This window comes from Berghia stephanieae, chromosome 9 (assembly GCF_034508935.2).
Source record: "Berghia stephanieae isolate SIO BIC M18660-M18661 chromosome 9, UCSD_Bste_1.3, whole genome shotgun sequence".
NCBI classification, from domain to species: Eukaryota; Metazoa; Mollusca; class Gastropoda; order Nudibranchia; family Aeolidiidae; genus Berghia; species Berghia stephanieae.
This window is the reverse complement of record NC_088368.1, coordinates 1,502,603-1,518,648: the sequence shown is the minus strand read 5'-3', so window position 1 is coordinate 1,518,648 and position 16,046 is coordinate 1,502,603. Positions and strand designations below refer to the sequence as shown.

At 33.8% G+C, this 16,046-nt stretch overlaps 1 protein-coding gene across 4 annotated transcripts in view; it reads right to left on the bottom strand.

Moving 5' to 3' along the window:
* Nucleotides 1–747: 747 nt before the first annotated feature.
* LOC144979453 (endophilin-B1-like) overlaps nt 748–16,046 on the bottom strand; it is a 43,648-nt gene continuing 28,349 nt past the window's right edge. For 2 of the 4 annotated variants that reach the window (XM_078926108.1, XM_078926109.1), the window contains 3 exons: nt 16,008–16,025; nt 11,069–11,258; nt 748–6,494 (listed from right to left, as the gene is read on the bottom strand). In XM_078926108.1, the coding sequence (XP_078782234.1) occupies nt 6,387–6,494; nt 11,069–11,258; nt 16,008–16,025 (316 nt within the window). In that variant the 3' untranslated portion in view covers nt 748–6,386. The remainder of the gene's footprint in view (nt 6,495–11,068; nt 11,259–16,007; nt 16,026–16,046) is intronic. The other 2 variants (XM_078926110.1, XM_078926111.1) reach the window with 1 other exon arrangement.

Sequence of the window (16,046 nt, the reverse complement as noted above, 5' to 3'; positions counted from 1 at the left end):
CATTGACAGATTTTGAGATAGTGGGAAACACAAAGTAAAATAAAGACCTGTAGAAATAAGTGGGATGAGGTGACCAAGGCCAGTTGGGGTATCTATGACTATGACCAGCCCTCAAATGCAAACCCCCCCCCCCCCCCCCCCAATTTAATAAAATGTACATCATTTAATAGATTTCACCCTTCCCCACACTTTAGGAAAAGAACATCGGACAGGTCATTTCAGTGTCAAGATAAATCATGGGATAAAGATGTTCCAAAAGTGTCCGACAATTTCTATTTCTATTCTGTACTTTCAAAAAATACGATTTGAGTTTGAGGAAAAAGTGTCTCTTGGATCTTGAGGGTTGTTTTTTTTCTTTTCAAACAACAAAAAAAAAAAAAAAAAAAATGGAAAATCTATTCCTTTTAACTCCAGACTCATCAACATTAATACAATATCTAATGGTAAAAGTGATAGAGATTGAAATTACTATTGAAAAACTACATCTGAAAAAGTCAGAAAACAGACGGAAAATATCAAAGTCAAAACAAACTCAAGGGGAGATAAAGCAGAAAATTGAACCAAATCTTAATAAAAAAAGAAAGAAAAAAAAAAGGAATAACAAAACTCAAAGAAATGAAATCAATAAATAATTTTAAAAATAAAATAAACACAAACAAAACAAAATTAAAAATTTATTAAAAAAAAACAAAACAAAACAAAACAAAAAAGACAAACTCAAAAGGAAAACAAAACCCAAAATGTGTCTTTTTCTAGTTCATCCAGTCGTTTTATTTTTATTGATGAAAACTGTTGGAACGTGAGGAGGAAATGAATCAAATCAATGACAAAATAAAAGAAGGAACAAAAGAGATGAAGAGATGATCTTTAAAAAAAAAAAAACGAATTAAAAAAATAATAAATAAATTTTTAAAAACCAATAATTTCTGCTTTTAAAATATCCGTCACAAGAAGTGTAAAACTGAACAGAAAGGAAAAAAAAAAAGAGAAAAAAAAAAAAGAGAAGAAACTGAAAAAAAAAAAAAGAAGTTGAAGAAAATGAGGAAAGAAATTGAAGAAAAAAAATAATAAAAATAAATAAATTGTATAGTTAGTTGATGCATAAATATTGCATACTGTACTGTGAGATGATAAATAAAGTTGATGTTTGATACTGGGGCATAAGGCATTCGGTCTTATTCTTATCATGCCAGTCATTGACATTACTATTGACATAACACTCCAAGGCCTGAATAGCTTTTTGGTTTTCTCTCTCTCTCTCTCTCTCTCTCTCTCTCTCTCTCTCTCTCTCTCTCTCTCCAGCATCCATTTCTTTGTGCGCATGTTAGTTGTACATGAATGTATCTTCTCTCTCAAATTAAGTCAACGTTCATTCATACTTTAGTAACATTTAACTTTGAAAGTTTCATCAAGCTTATAAAATATAAATTAAGAGGATTCACCGAAAACCAACATTAATCAAATGCTTCATTGGTAAAAAAAAAAATGACAGCAGAACTCAATTAAAAATTGACTCATCAACGATTACAAGCGCTCACTCATACACTTCACTTCACCAAAGTTCATCGTTGGGATACTGTACTGTATCAAGCGGAACAAAATCTTATTTAAAAAAAAACAAAACAATCAAAACCAAACAACTCCACACGTTTTTAAAATGACAGAAACAGCTTGTCTCCAGTACGCCATCCATCTTGTTTATCACCAATAATATATTTATAATACAAAGCACAGCACGGACAGTGAAGAATTCACAGTACATGTCCGTTAATTCACCTATATTGTGATGATGATGATGATGATTATCAAATACATTTGTGCAGGTTATTTTAGAGTTTTATGCTTTAAACAATATAAAGTCATAGAATTGGTGACAACAGTTTTCAACGTAAGACACACACATACACACACACACATACACACACACAGCTCTTTCAATTTGAAATATAATTCTTTCTTGTAATTTATTAAACCAAGGGAAAAAAAAAAGAATTCTTTCTTATTTACCTTTTTTTCAATCAAAGACTGGAATTACAACTTGCAGCACTCTCAGAAATGGATACAAACAAAAAAATAAAGATTGTAAAATAAATGTACAAAAGTTGAATGAACACAAAAACAATTTTAAAAAACCCCCATACAAAACAAAACAAAACCAATCTTTGACCAAAAGTGCGTATAAATAATTTTGTACAGAAGAGACCTATCTGTACAATTTGGGTTGTTATGTTACAATTTCTATGATATGGCATCAAAAAGGTACATTTCATTCAAACACTTCCACCACAAACTTCATTGATATGAGAATGAATTCACAATCTTCCAAAGTCTACAATTGTTGGCCACGCCTCCCACCCTAATCTCACAGTTCATTGCACATCAAAACTCAACAAAACCAGGGAGAAAATCAAATAACAGTAACAGACATTTGAAAAGAAGAACATTTTTAAAATATCAATTTAGAAAAAAAAAAAAGGGGAAAGAAAAGTAAACAGAAGATTCATTCATCCATTATTGGGAAAGAAATTTGTGTCAGAAAAAATATACATAATATGACATAAACATAACAAAATTTTGTTTATTATATTATCATTATGGTTATATATTACAGGTTTATCAACAGAGTAAAGTTTTATTTATTTGTACACAGTGATTCACCTCTGGGTAAATCCAAATCTGAAATGTCAACAAAAACAACAATCCAATTCCCTCTTAACAAAAAAGAAAAAAAGTAAATATATATGTATGTATGAAATTATAATTTTATGATATCACAAATTTTATGTTTTATTCTTTTTCCCCTCCATTTGATTAAACCCGACAATAACAAACATACTCAAGTCAATCAACAACCTCAAAATAAAGTCGTGGAAAATGAACCAACTGAATGATTTCAATCACAATTCAACGACAAAACAAAACAATGAATAAGACGGAACAGAATGAAGGATACTAGAAATCAACAACAACAACCCCTGTCTCCACCACAAATATTGCGTCCATTCACAATAGTCAATCTGAGAAGGCATAAACCAAAACTGACAGAGTTTTTTACTGGTCTTGATGAAACAAAGCATTGATGTTGATATTCCATCTTACGTCATCATTAACTTTGGCTGGGTTTTTTTTTTTCACTACAGGATAAAAGCTATGACAGCTCTCATATTATTGCTAATGTCCATAATCTATGTTAACAGACCCAGCAGGCAGGAATATGTAACAGACCCAGCAGGCAGGAATATGTAACAGACCTAGCAGGCAGGAATATGTAACAGACCCAGCAGGCGAGAATATGTAACAGACCCAGCAGGCAGGAATATGTAACAGACCCAGCAGGCAGGAATATGTAACAGACCCAGCAGGCAGGAATATGTAACAGTCCCAGCAGGCAGGAATATGTAACAGACCCAGCAGGCAGGAATATGTAACAGACCCAGCAGGCAGGAATATGTAACAGACCCAGCAGGCAGGAATATGTAACAGACCAGCAGGCAGGAATATGTAACAGACCCAGCAGGCAGGAATATGTAACAGACCCAGCAGGCAGGAATATGTAACAGTCCCAGCAGGCAGGAATATGTAACAGACCCAGCAGGCAGGAATATGTAACAGACCCAGCAGGCAGGAATATGTAACAGACCCAGCAGGCAGGAATTGCCCTGAACCCAATCAGAGCTGCCAACCCTCCATATTCCAAAAGTGAAATCAGAACGTCAAAAAAAAAAAAATAGGGATTTGAGACAAAAAGTAGCAATATCTTACCAATGGATGATTTTGTATCAAAATGACCTCCAACTTTGTCACCAAACACGTAAAGAAAGCATTCCGGTACAGCTGGCAAAACTACACATCACATGTATTAGGTAATGGAATGGGGAAGGGGGAAAGTTTTTTTTTGTTTCTTTAAGGGTTTTACGGCGCTTGCAACACATTTAGGTCATATCAGCGCCAGTAAAAAGGGAGAATATGGGATAGTCCAAAGTTCTAGAATTACAATTAAAGCACCCAAGAAAAGGTCAGACAAAGGGGAATTGGTTCAAATAGGAAACAGATGTAGATTCCAAGAGCACACTGTCAAAGTACTTAGTTTGAGATACCTAAAAGTCACAAGCACAGGTCCAAACTAAGAGGGATACACTCAAATGTTTACAAATTATATCTATAATATGTAAACAAAACAATACAGTGCAAACAGAGAGATAATGTACAAGTAAAAAAATATCATCTCCCAAATAACTTTACATTTGACTGTTTCCCTCCCAGCTAGGGTATAGGGCAGGGCCTGGACAAAACCAAGTAATCTCATTTAAAGACAAAGACAGAAACCATGTTGGAAAACAGATACAGGGGGATAGAAGACACAGTATGTAGTTCCCTGCCCACTATGGGAGGTCAGGAACCCCACCCAGGGAAGGGGGAAAGGAATGCAATTAATTTTCCTACTTAGCTCCCTTTTGGCAATCATTAAAAAAAAAAAATCGTCTTTTTACTTGTTAACTTCAAAAACGTTTGCAAGACTTGTCTTGCCACACTTTGAGGTCAAGGTCAGAACCAAGTACCGGGAAGATGACGGAGTCAAAATGTGACAGAATTAAACGTTTGTTTGAAAAGTCTGAAAGGGAAAATTGTAAGATTTGGGGAAGAATTCAAACACAGAAGAAATGTAAAAGGCAGGAATAGCCATCCAGGGTGTCTGATCTGTGACCAATCAAAGGTCAAAAGTCACACCGAGAAGCAAGCACAGGATCCTTGCCAAACAACAAAATGGCGATCAATGTACATTAAATAACAGACAACAACAACATACCATGTAAAGCTGATTTAAAAGCTAGAGAAACGAATCTTCCATGGAAACAAATTAATCCTTGGCAATTTCTCTCCCAACAAAGAATTCCAGTCAAATCAAAGGGAAAAAAATCCAACCGCCCCCCCCCCCCCCTCTCCAAATAAAACAAAATAAACAATACACTGTCAAATTCCCAGATAAGGTCAGAGAGCCATGTGGGAGATTACAACAGATATAAGCAGATAGCTCCACTTCACCAGGGTAAAACAAACACCCATTGTAAATTTCCATCTACAAATAAATAAAATAAATCAGAATTTATTCTTTCTCCCTGTTGTCTACCAGGCCAGAGATTCACAATGAAAGTGAAAGCAATTATTGACATAGGGGAAATCCTGATGATGACAAGGTTGGAATTTGGTCATGGTACTGGAAGTGGGAGAGTCAACCTGACCAAAACACCAAACAAGGAAAGACAAACTAGTCTCATCCGGGGAACTGCAGCTTTGATATAAAATAAAACAGAATAACCTCCCTTTGCCTTAGGGTGTCATACAGTGCTTTCACACACCCCAAAACGGTGCATACATACATATAAACATTTGAATGATGATTCATCCATTTGAGTACAGTAATGTATGGTTCTATTGAAATGTCATTTGTGATATTTCAACCGTATACAGATGAGTATATTCTAGCTTTATCAAACAATACTTGATGTCATTATGTATCTGAATCAAATCACAGACAGGGATTTCAGTTTACACAAGATGAGATGGCACAGCCAAGCCAAGTCACTCAGTCCTCCACGTCATCAGGTTGGAGGAAAGTCGAACCCTGCCTGGAAAAGTTAAAGATTTCTCATTTTCCATGAGGATCATGTACATTTCATCGTGTCGACTTTTTAAAATCGTCACTTCCTACGTGTCCCATCATCACAAACTGGTAACATGTCAAGAGAAACAAAACAAGGTCAAGGTCAATTGTATCTTTAGTCAAAAAAATGATCAAACTTGCCTTTGTTTTATTGTGGAGAATGAGTAGGGTATTATCTTAAACTTTAAGATTTGAAATAAAAATAACAAGAAAGAAAGAATATTCTGTATTGATTCTAACTTTAAAATAAACCTTTGACATCAGCCTTGTATTCAGATGTAATAGTAATACCCAAATGAGGTGATGGTTCACCTATCTGGTGTGGCTTTGGCTCTGAAGTGAACCCCCCCCCCTAAAAGAATCCCCCCAAAATAACAACAAATAAAAACCAAAACCAAAACCTGCATGTCAAGACTAACTCAACAATAACGTGTACTACTCTCTCTCACTCTCAAAAAGGACGAGGTCGACACCCAAAACTAAGGGAAATAACTCATAACCAGACAAGAGAAACAAAAACCGTTCTATCTCCTATGACTGTTTACCCCTATCATTCAATCAGACCAACAAGACACAAAACTATAAACAAGTTTTTTTGTGAAAAAAGCACCGTCACATCTTGTAATCTTACTCTCATTCATTGCCATCCACATCCATCACACACACACACACACACACCCACACACACGTTTATCCATCCCTATCCGTCCAGCCGTTTCCATTGCTATTCCAACACCTTGAGATATGTGACGGGCACCTTCCCTCGCTGACTTCCTCTTTCTGCCATTAGCCAATCAGGGTCAAGGTCACGAACTTTATAAACCATGATTAACTGGAGAGGAGAAAAAAGACAATACAACAAATAAAACCACATGGCCATTTTATGTTCAAACTATCCGTCCTTTCAACCTTTATCAATATTTTGGTCAAAAATTAAGTAAAATAAAAGAAATAAGAAGGAGAAGAAATTAAATAAAATTTCATAGAAAAATGAAATCCAAACAGATCACCATTTCCACGTTTGAATGCATTACGATATAAAGACGAATTACAATAGAAGGAGAGAAACTATTGACTCCGCCTCCAAACTGATTGTTTATTATTATATATATATATATATATATATAATATAATATATATATTATATATATATATATAATATATATATATATATATAGTTTGACATAGATTAATACAGGCATGTCTTTGTATTCAGTGACAACCATCAACCAAGAATAATAATTAAATATAAATGAGTGACAGCATGATATCGGTAGCCATTCTGATCTTTTTCTTTTTTGATTATTTGCGTTTGTTTGTTTAATTTTGTCTTTTATACACTTTCATATTTTTAAAAATGACCCTCTTCATTTAAACTTGAAATTCTTAAAATGCTTTTTGGATTTTTGCCTATTTATTCCTATTTTTGTCACGTTCCAGGAGATTTAAAAAAAATATCTTTAACACCATTTGAAGTCTGTAAAATTCACAACATTATTATGACATGCATTAAAAGAAAAAGCTGATCTTTGTTAATAATATCGTGTTAGATAAACACATAATCAAAGTGAGTACAAGAGATGAATGAGTGTCCTAATCAGACAGTGCAAGGGATTTCAAAGACTAGAGCCAATGACAAATTTCACGGTTACGGTTAAAACATTATTTCATAAGAATGACTGACAATAATAATCAGGCCTGTAAATGGTTGGTGAAAAAATTGTCGGAACTTTTTGAACACCCGAAAATAGACCTACAGGATAAAAATATGGATTAATTAATAAACACAACACAGATATAACACACGTCAATTGACTAATCAAATCCTGTCACTTTCCCCAACTCATTTATAATGAAGTTATTATTTTATGGTAGCAAAAAAAATTAAACAATCCAAAGTATTTGAGAGAGTACAAACATTTCTGGGCCCAGGTCTGAGTTAGTTGTAAAATGAAAGAAAGATTTGAAGGATATGTATCTAGTGCTTGACACGAGATGCTGCGCATCTTCACTCCTGTTTGTATGTGTTAAAGTTTTAAGCTGATTTTTTCGTTTATTTGGATTAATTCTTATAGATGAAGAAAAAGAAGAAGAAGAAAAAGAAGAAGAAGAAGAAGAAGAAGAAGAAGAAGAAGAAGAAGAAGAAGAAGAAGAAGAAGAAGAAGAAGAAGAAGAAGAAGAAGAAGAAGAAGAAGAAAAAAAAGAAGAAGAAGAAGAAGAAAATAGAGAGAAACAGCCCAGTCCGACACACGCTGTGTGTGCTAGTTATTTACTGACTAGGTGTGTGTTAGACGACTCGCGCAAACTTGCTCGACCCTCTCTTGCTGCCTGTGGCATAGTAGGCAGGCAGTGAATACATCCACGTCTAGCGGAGCGTGTAGGTGGCATGATAATATTATAGCTAACTGATAGACAGCCTAGTTTTGTTTTGTCTTTGATGCGACAAATAAAATGATTTTTTTTTTGTTTTTGTTTTTTTTAAAAGTCAGCATTCGAAACGGAATAAAATATGATTTTTTCGAGGAATGAAATAAAACTTTTATTTTATTTTTTGTTGGTTCTGTTCTTTGACTTACGAATTTTATTTTTACTATTAACTTTTATTATTTAAAAAAATTATTAGCACTTAATAGAATATATAGAGCAAAATCGTACTGTCGGAAATCCGACAATAGTCGGAAGATTTACAGGCCTGAATAATAATAATAATAATGATGATGATGATAATAATACTAAATAGATTATAATTAATATATTAATAAATTCAGATGATTTCATATTTTGCAAAATACTATTCTTTAAAAAAAACCCCATGAGTTATTGACCTGAAGGGAAGATGAAACACATTTTCATTGTTAAATGCGAGTTCACGCACACACGATTACACACAATCAATTACAAGATTTTAAAAAACCCACTGCTCTCTGCAGGTAGAAATTCTGATGATTAGAGTTTATTATTTGTCTTTTTAAAATAATTCTTTTATTTACTATACCCAAACAGCCACTTAATAAACAAACAAACCCCCCCCCCCCCACCCTAAATCCAAAAACATTGTTACTTACACACATGTTTATAGGGGAGATAATCATTTGAAACAATTTCAATAAAAATTATCAGAAAAGAACAGAACTAACTACCACGGCCCATCCTGAGAGTGGAATTTTCATTTTTATCTCCCCTAATATTACTTCTGTCCATGTGTGTTCAAAGAAAAATATAATGAAATACTAGAAAAACAATTGTGAACACCTTATAAGAAGGGCCCTCTATCTAATAGCAGTAGTTTGTACTACAGTACATAACGTATTCCTCGTCCTTGCTCGGATAAAATATTTAAGATGAGGAATCCATGAAAACCAGGAATATTTGAAATGTGTACCAAGAAAATAGGAAAATGGATAAAGTTAAGACATAAAGGGTTGTAGGAAGAATCTGTGAAAATGAGGGAATAAGAGGACGAGGAATGCGGAATGCACTGTATTGTATATCACAAACTACAACATTTGTCAACTCTGAAGAGAGCATTAAATTAACTGATGAGTTAAAGGTAAAAATTTTGAGAACCAATCGATATAAAACATTCAAGCAATACACAAAGCATATCGTTAGAATATTAGAATTGTTACTAAACATCAAACAAAGCTCTCTACACAAAAACACACACACAGAATACAATAAGGCCAGTGATAAGAATAAACAATTTTTTTGGGGGGAAAAGGCAGCAAAGCTTACAAATGTAGATACATCATCACTTTCAAATAGGAAACGTTTGACATAAAATCTGTAGTGGCAATTGGATATATATAAATAAAATGGATGTAGCACCTTTTATCTCCACTCAACGTTTTCCAGGGCTCTTTACAAGGCATATTTCATATCAGAATTGAAAGAAAATAAAATGTTACAATTGTAGATGATCTTTTAAGTGATGCTGACACCAAGGACAGCTATACCAATCTCTATAGCCCTCCTTGGCTGATACCAACGGAATATGAAGAACGTGCTTTTGAAATGTTCAGGAAACGTTCCTTTCACAAAACCAGTCCCTTTCCTCTCCCAATGAATCTGTCAGGACCATTATGGATAGCAGCGTTTTATATTCCTTGTAAATTAAAGTAGCGTATAACCATGAAATGGTCCTTGCATTGTGAAAACTGGAAACTGGAAGGCTGCGAGTTCTTATCACAATCCCCATGCTTTGTGGATCTTCAACAAATAACATCACCCTAGCCCAAGGAGTTCTGTTCTCACAATGAGACACTCAAGAGATGATTTTAAACAAAAATGTAAGAAAAACCCCCTAGAAAATCTACCTCCAAGTTTATGAAAAAGGAAATTCTGGAACTACTTTATGGATGAAACCAAAACTCATTGAAAATTATGCAAATAAAATAAAATAGACAATAAAATTTAAAAAAAAAATAGAAATAAAAAAGTAAATTAAAGCGATAGAGAAAAAAAAGAATGAACAGATATCATGCCTTTGACAAAGTGAATTTATATATAAAAATAAAGACAAGGAGAAGATGTAGTGACGTGTGGACATCATAAAAGGAACAAAAAAAAAAGGTATTGAATGTCGTGTCATGTTTATAGCAGCCAACTTTTCCAAGAGCCAAAATGGAACACCCGGACACACAGACAGTCATGACCCAAAACAGCTGTGTGTGTGTTTTGACTGTTATACAATATTTAATGTAGATTTAGAGCTTTTCCTGTTCCTTTGTCTTCATTTGCTTGTCACCACCCTGGGCCATGCAAGTTCTCATTTCCACACACACAAACAGAACCATTTTGTTTTCTTCCACTGCCAAATGGAGACAATCCCCGATTTTATCAGGACAGTTGGCAACTATACATGTTGTAGTTATAGATTATTGTGAGTTAGTCAGTCTGGCAGTTAGTCTGATGAGTTCATGCTTCAGGTTAGTAGACATTTTTCATATTAGTTTGCTCTTTTTCTTTTTAATTTGTTACTTTTATACTAATAACTATTTTTGTGACAACCAATTTTTTTATTTATTTATTTTTTGTTGCTATTTTCTACGTTGGAATCAATTATTTAATTCATTTTTTAAGCTGTAAAGGAGGTTGTTATCAGTATTACTGTATCATCATCATCATTATCGTTTGGTATTACAATTTTCCTCCTTATTAGTATTAGTGTTATAATGATTATCATAAATAAATAATGATATCAATTATTGCCTTTGTAATTGTTATTATTATTATTATTAGAAATATTGTACCTCTTCTTCTTCTTATTATTATCATTATCATCATCATTATAATTATTAGCATAACCATAATCATTATTGTCAAAGTGGAAAGCCACCAGGAAATTCCATACTATTTGCCTTCATCATTCTTTTTTTGACTTTGAGACTCTTCATACTGATTTACCTCATCTGCCAAGAGCGATAACTCTGAACTATCGGCAGCATCGTAATCGTACAGGGCTTTGGCTTGGCGCTTCTCCGTTGGGGTCGGGGCTGTCACCTCTATAGAGGGCGGGGCAGAGGGGACCACAGGGGAGGCTAAGCTACTACCAGAACTGTTGTTGTTGCCCAGACCAGCGCTTAGCGAGGAGAAGCTGAAAGGAGGACATTGTTGTTATGATGGGGTCGCAGGGTCAAAGGTAAACAAATGCTTTTCTTTTTAAAATTGGCATAACCTAAATCACAAGTCAGAGCAGCGGTAAATCTTGTTTGACAAGTGATTAGTGATTCCCCTGTCTTTAGTTTTGAAAAATATTCTTCAATGTTTTTTTGTTTTGCTTTGTTTTTGTTTTGATTGTGTTGATTTTGTGTTTCAATTTTTAAAAATGCTTGCATTAATGAAAGTTCAAAATGTCTGAGCAAGAGGAAAGAACGGCTGTAAACTGTAAATTATTCAAAAATAAACTATTATCAAATTACAGAGATGGAAGGTTAGTTGACGGTGTTGGGGTTTTTTTTATTTTGGTGTACTTTGCCTTTGTCTTTTTGTTGACAGAGTTGACAGTTTTGTTATTTGTTCTACTATAATTATATCATATTTAAAATGATGTTCCAAATAGGAAGACAATTGTCAAAGTTGCAAAGTTTTGATTCCCTTGTCAAAAAAGACCACCGACCAATATCTCAAGAGAATTGACGTCCACAAAGCATCCAACAAGAACAGAACAACAAAAACACTTTGGAAAAGATGCCACCATCAAGGGGAGACTTTGGTTCTCAAGAAATTTTAATTAATTAGTGCAAGCGCAATTTAAGAACACAATGACAAACCACGAACCACCACATGATAATTTAACCACAAAATAATATATTTTCAATAACAATTGCATCAATACAAGTAGATAATTAATTTGAAATCCAAGAGAATGAAAAACATGACGATAGGTTTGCACGGTTCACTGTTGAAGCGATTGCGCATGTGGCATGTGCAGGGATGCCTTCTCTATCGGGCAAGGCCATATGAATATTCATTGGGTCTAGAAAATTTTAAAGCACCTGTATTTACATGTAGAATTTGAAAAACGTTATTACTGGGGAGAGAGGGGGCTAGACTGGCATTTAACAGGAAATATTAAGTCATAGTCATCTATATTCTTTTAGTCATCGCTCTTTTCAATATTACAGCCCCAAACTCTGGAATATCCTATATACCGCAACCCATTAGAGAATTCGAGAATATCTCAAACTTCAAATCTGATTTAAAAAAACATTTTTCACAATTAATTTTACACCACTCCAACTGTATTGTTTGTAAATGATATTATTTTAGCAAGATGTATTTTGTTTCCATGTCTAATTTTGACTACCTTTGTTCGCGACGTGATTCATTATCTGTAAAGCACTTTGAGATGTTTGGTTCATGGATAGCAATCCACAAATATCAAAAATTATTATTATTATTATTATCATTATCCTCATCTTTCGAACCGTATGATGAAATATCAACATGGAATAAAAATCTTTCTGAGTTCTCCAACTCATCTGTAAAAGGGAATATCAGGAAAACTCTACAGCCTGTGATTGACCTCATTCCTTCATTTAATTCAATCAAGGATTTACGAAGCAGCAAGAAAACAGCCAAATGAGAGCTCAAGCTAAACCAGGCAGATGAGAAAGGAATCTGACCAATCAAATTCTCCAAGCAGCTCTTTGATTAAAAACTCCACTCTGAAAATGAGTTTGAGGACAACAGTAGTAATAGAGTCACACATCAACAGTAATAGTCAGTCAGTCAGATTATTTGAACAAGGTTTTACAAACTCAATTTCCTGTCTTTATTTAAGAAAGACTATAATGACAAATGTGAAAATAACATTTTACACTAATGACTACCCGAGAATCTTTTAAAGGCAAAGTTGCTAACTTCAAACCAAAAGTCTTTTGTAAACTTAAATTTAAAATAAAAATTGGAAGAAAAACAACGATTAAACAAATAAAATTAAAAAAAATAAAAATTATTTCAAATCAACTCTCATGAAACATAAACAAAATTTTAAAAAATAAATAATAACAAAATCTAATGGGAAAAAAATGTGTCGCTTTAATGGAAAATGAATGAATTATTCTGGATTATAAAAAAAAAGAAGAGATGAGAGCAATTCAGGGCTAAACAAATAAACTTCCCAAAACCCCTTATGAATCCCGTGTTGTGTACAAGCACTAAGGTAGACAATTTTGAACAGCATCAATCACTGACCGTAGCATGAGATCTGGTTGAAATGTTTGAGTGAGAAATGAGAGAGCAGACACTGGTGTAAGTTAAAAATTTGAATGAAACAGTGTCAGACAAAGCAAGAAAGAAAACTACAAGGAAAATATCATCCCAAAAAATCACGTCTTCCTTGAATGGGGACCGAACCTTAGACCTCCCGATCACCAAGTTCCAACCCGAGTCAAGGAAGATTGATTTTTTGGGGGTGTTTTTTCTCTCTTGTATTTTCCTTCCTCATGGTAATCAGAAGGTCTGAGGTTCGATCCCCAGTCGAGGAAGTCTGATTGCATGGAATGTTTTTTTTCTGTCACTGTGTCGTCATCCCCATTGATAAGATATCTATAGAAATGTCTGACTCGATGACAAGGGGTTTGTATGGAAATCATTCGTGTCCATTTTACTATTTATTCCTGTTGTTATGTCTGTGATTTCATTCTATTTGTGGAACAAGCCGATACATCATTATAAGCCCTTTGAAACAAGGAATGAACCAAATGATTAAGTTAACAGATCCACTGAAAATAACTTAACCTACTATGTGGACATTTCGACTTGAAGCAAAATAATTAGTTTCGATTGATTTGATGACAGGAAACAGAAGGAAATTTGATGCAAACAAGAGATTCAAGGGGATGGTTTTCCTCCATGTTACCCAGACACCAAGGGAAGTAACTCCAACAGGGAAAGACAATAAAACAACCAGGCATGCTTTGATAACAGTCAACCCATTACTGTGCAAATTGATTGCATAGCAGTGCAAAATGGTTGCACAGGAGTGCAAAAATATTGCAGAGAAGTGCAAAATGGTTGCACAACAGTGCAAAACGATTGCACAGCAGTGCAAAACAAGTGCACAGCGGTGCAAAATTATTTTTAAAAGGTGCAAAACAATTGCACAGCATGAGCTTGAAGAACAAATGACAATGTAGAGGCCAGTCTCTTTTTCTTTTCTTTCCTTCAAACTTTAAAAAAAATGTCAATATTCAATCCCATTCAATATGGAGACAGAAAACAATAACATCTTTCAAAATACAGGTTGGATACGTCAACAAGATGAAAAACACGCAAGGAGGAAGAAATGAAATATAATATATATTGAATATACATTTTATTTTGGTGGTATTTTTTGTTGCTGTTGATTTTTTTTTCTTTGTATTTTTGTTATTGAAATTAAAAATAATTCCTGTACTGAAGGATGGTAAGGATGATAGTCTAAAAGGAATGATTTTAAATAACATAATTATAACTGGAAACAGATGGAAGAATTTCACATCATCGCATCATCCATCAATTCATTCCAAAATGAACGACTAATGAAAGCGTCTTGTATTTCTTGTGAATACAAAATAATATTCAACAGTCAACACACTTCATTAATACACTGTTCCAAACCAACTACGTACTATATACACAGCTAAACATAGACACACACACACACACACACACAAACAAACACACATAGAGATATTGCACAATATCTTTTGCTCTAATTCTAAGGACAATAAAGTACTGCAGATAAAACAATCAAAATAAAAGACGTGAAACTAACATGTAACAGTTTGAAGCAGTTCTTTTACTCAAACCCTTTCACCAGTTTACTGGTAAACTCTGAAAAGACAAGTTACTTAAGAATTTGGCCAGAAAACTCTTCCTTCAAATATCAATTGATTTAAATGATCCTCATCTTAACAAAAACTCTCAAACCTGGGACTTTCGTGAAGTTTTCATGTCCCAGGTGAGCGTTTTTGCCAAGGTGAGGCTCATTTAAATTGATCGATATTTGAAGGACGAGTTTTCCTTCCAAACTTTTTAATGTGTGTCTTTCTAGATTGTGACAGTTTAAAACTGGATTTAAATCTAACAATTTACCATGCACCGATTTGACTTTGGTCACAAGCCTGGTACTGCTGAGGCAGCAGTCTAAGCCTTAAGCTTGATTTAAACACAAGTGACAGTTGTAGTGATTGCTGTATAAAAACAGTTAAGTCTGCGATTATATTCAGATAAATACTCAGAGAATTTATTATTTGATATCATTAGAGTCGACTCAAACTCCCCCATTAAAGAGTTAAAAGGTAGAATTCAATTACATCACTTCTAACAATGTGCAAATCAGGCTTGGACATCTTCTACATCCAAACCTGAGCTGCATCACTGCTACTACTCTCTTGGTAAAAAGTTATCATTTCAGGTTATAGTAAAATAGACTCCATCCATGAAAAGTTTAATTTATTTTTAAAAATTCAAATTTAGAATTACCAAATATTGGCAGAGAATGCAGCCGGCCGGCACAAAAAACGAAATGAATTCAATGCAGTTTATAATTATGTCTTTGACTCCTTGTTTATTTTACTATTTAAAAAAATCAGCTTAGGGAAAAGACAAAAGAGAGAAGCACCCAGACCAAAAAAACAGAACAAAATATGAAGAAACACCAGCGTAAACCCAATTGAAGGGGAAATAAACGAAATATATCTAAAAAAAAATATGGAACTAAACAGAGGATAGACACAAACGTAAAAAAAAAACAACAAAAAAACTATTAAAAAAACAAAACAAAAAAACAAAACAACCAAGAGAACAAACGTAATTAGTGCTGCGGGTTTGGTAGAAATATAAAGAGTAATCTTACTCCAAATTGCCAGAGGTACTGTGGAAAGGGATTCATTGA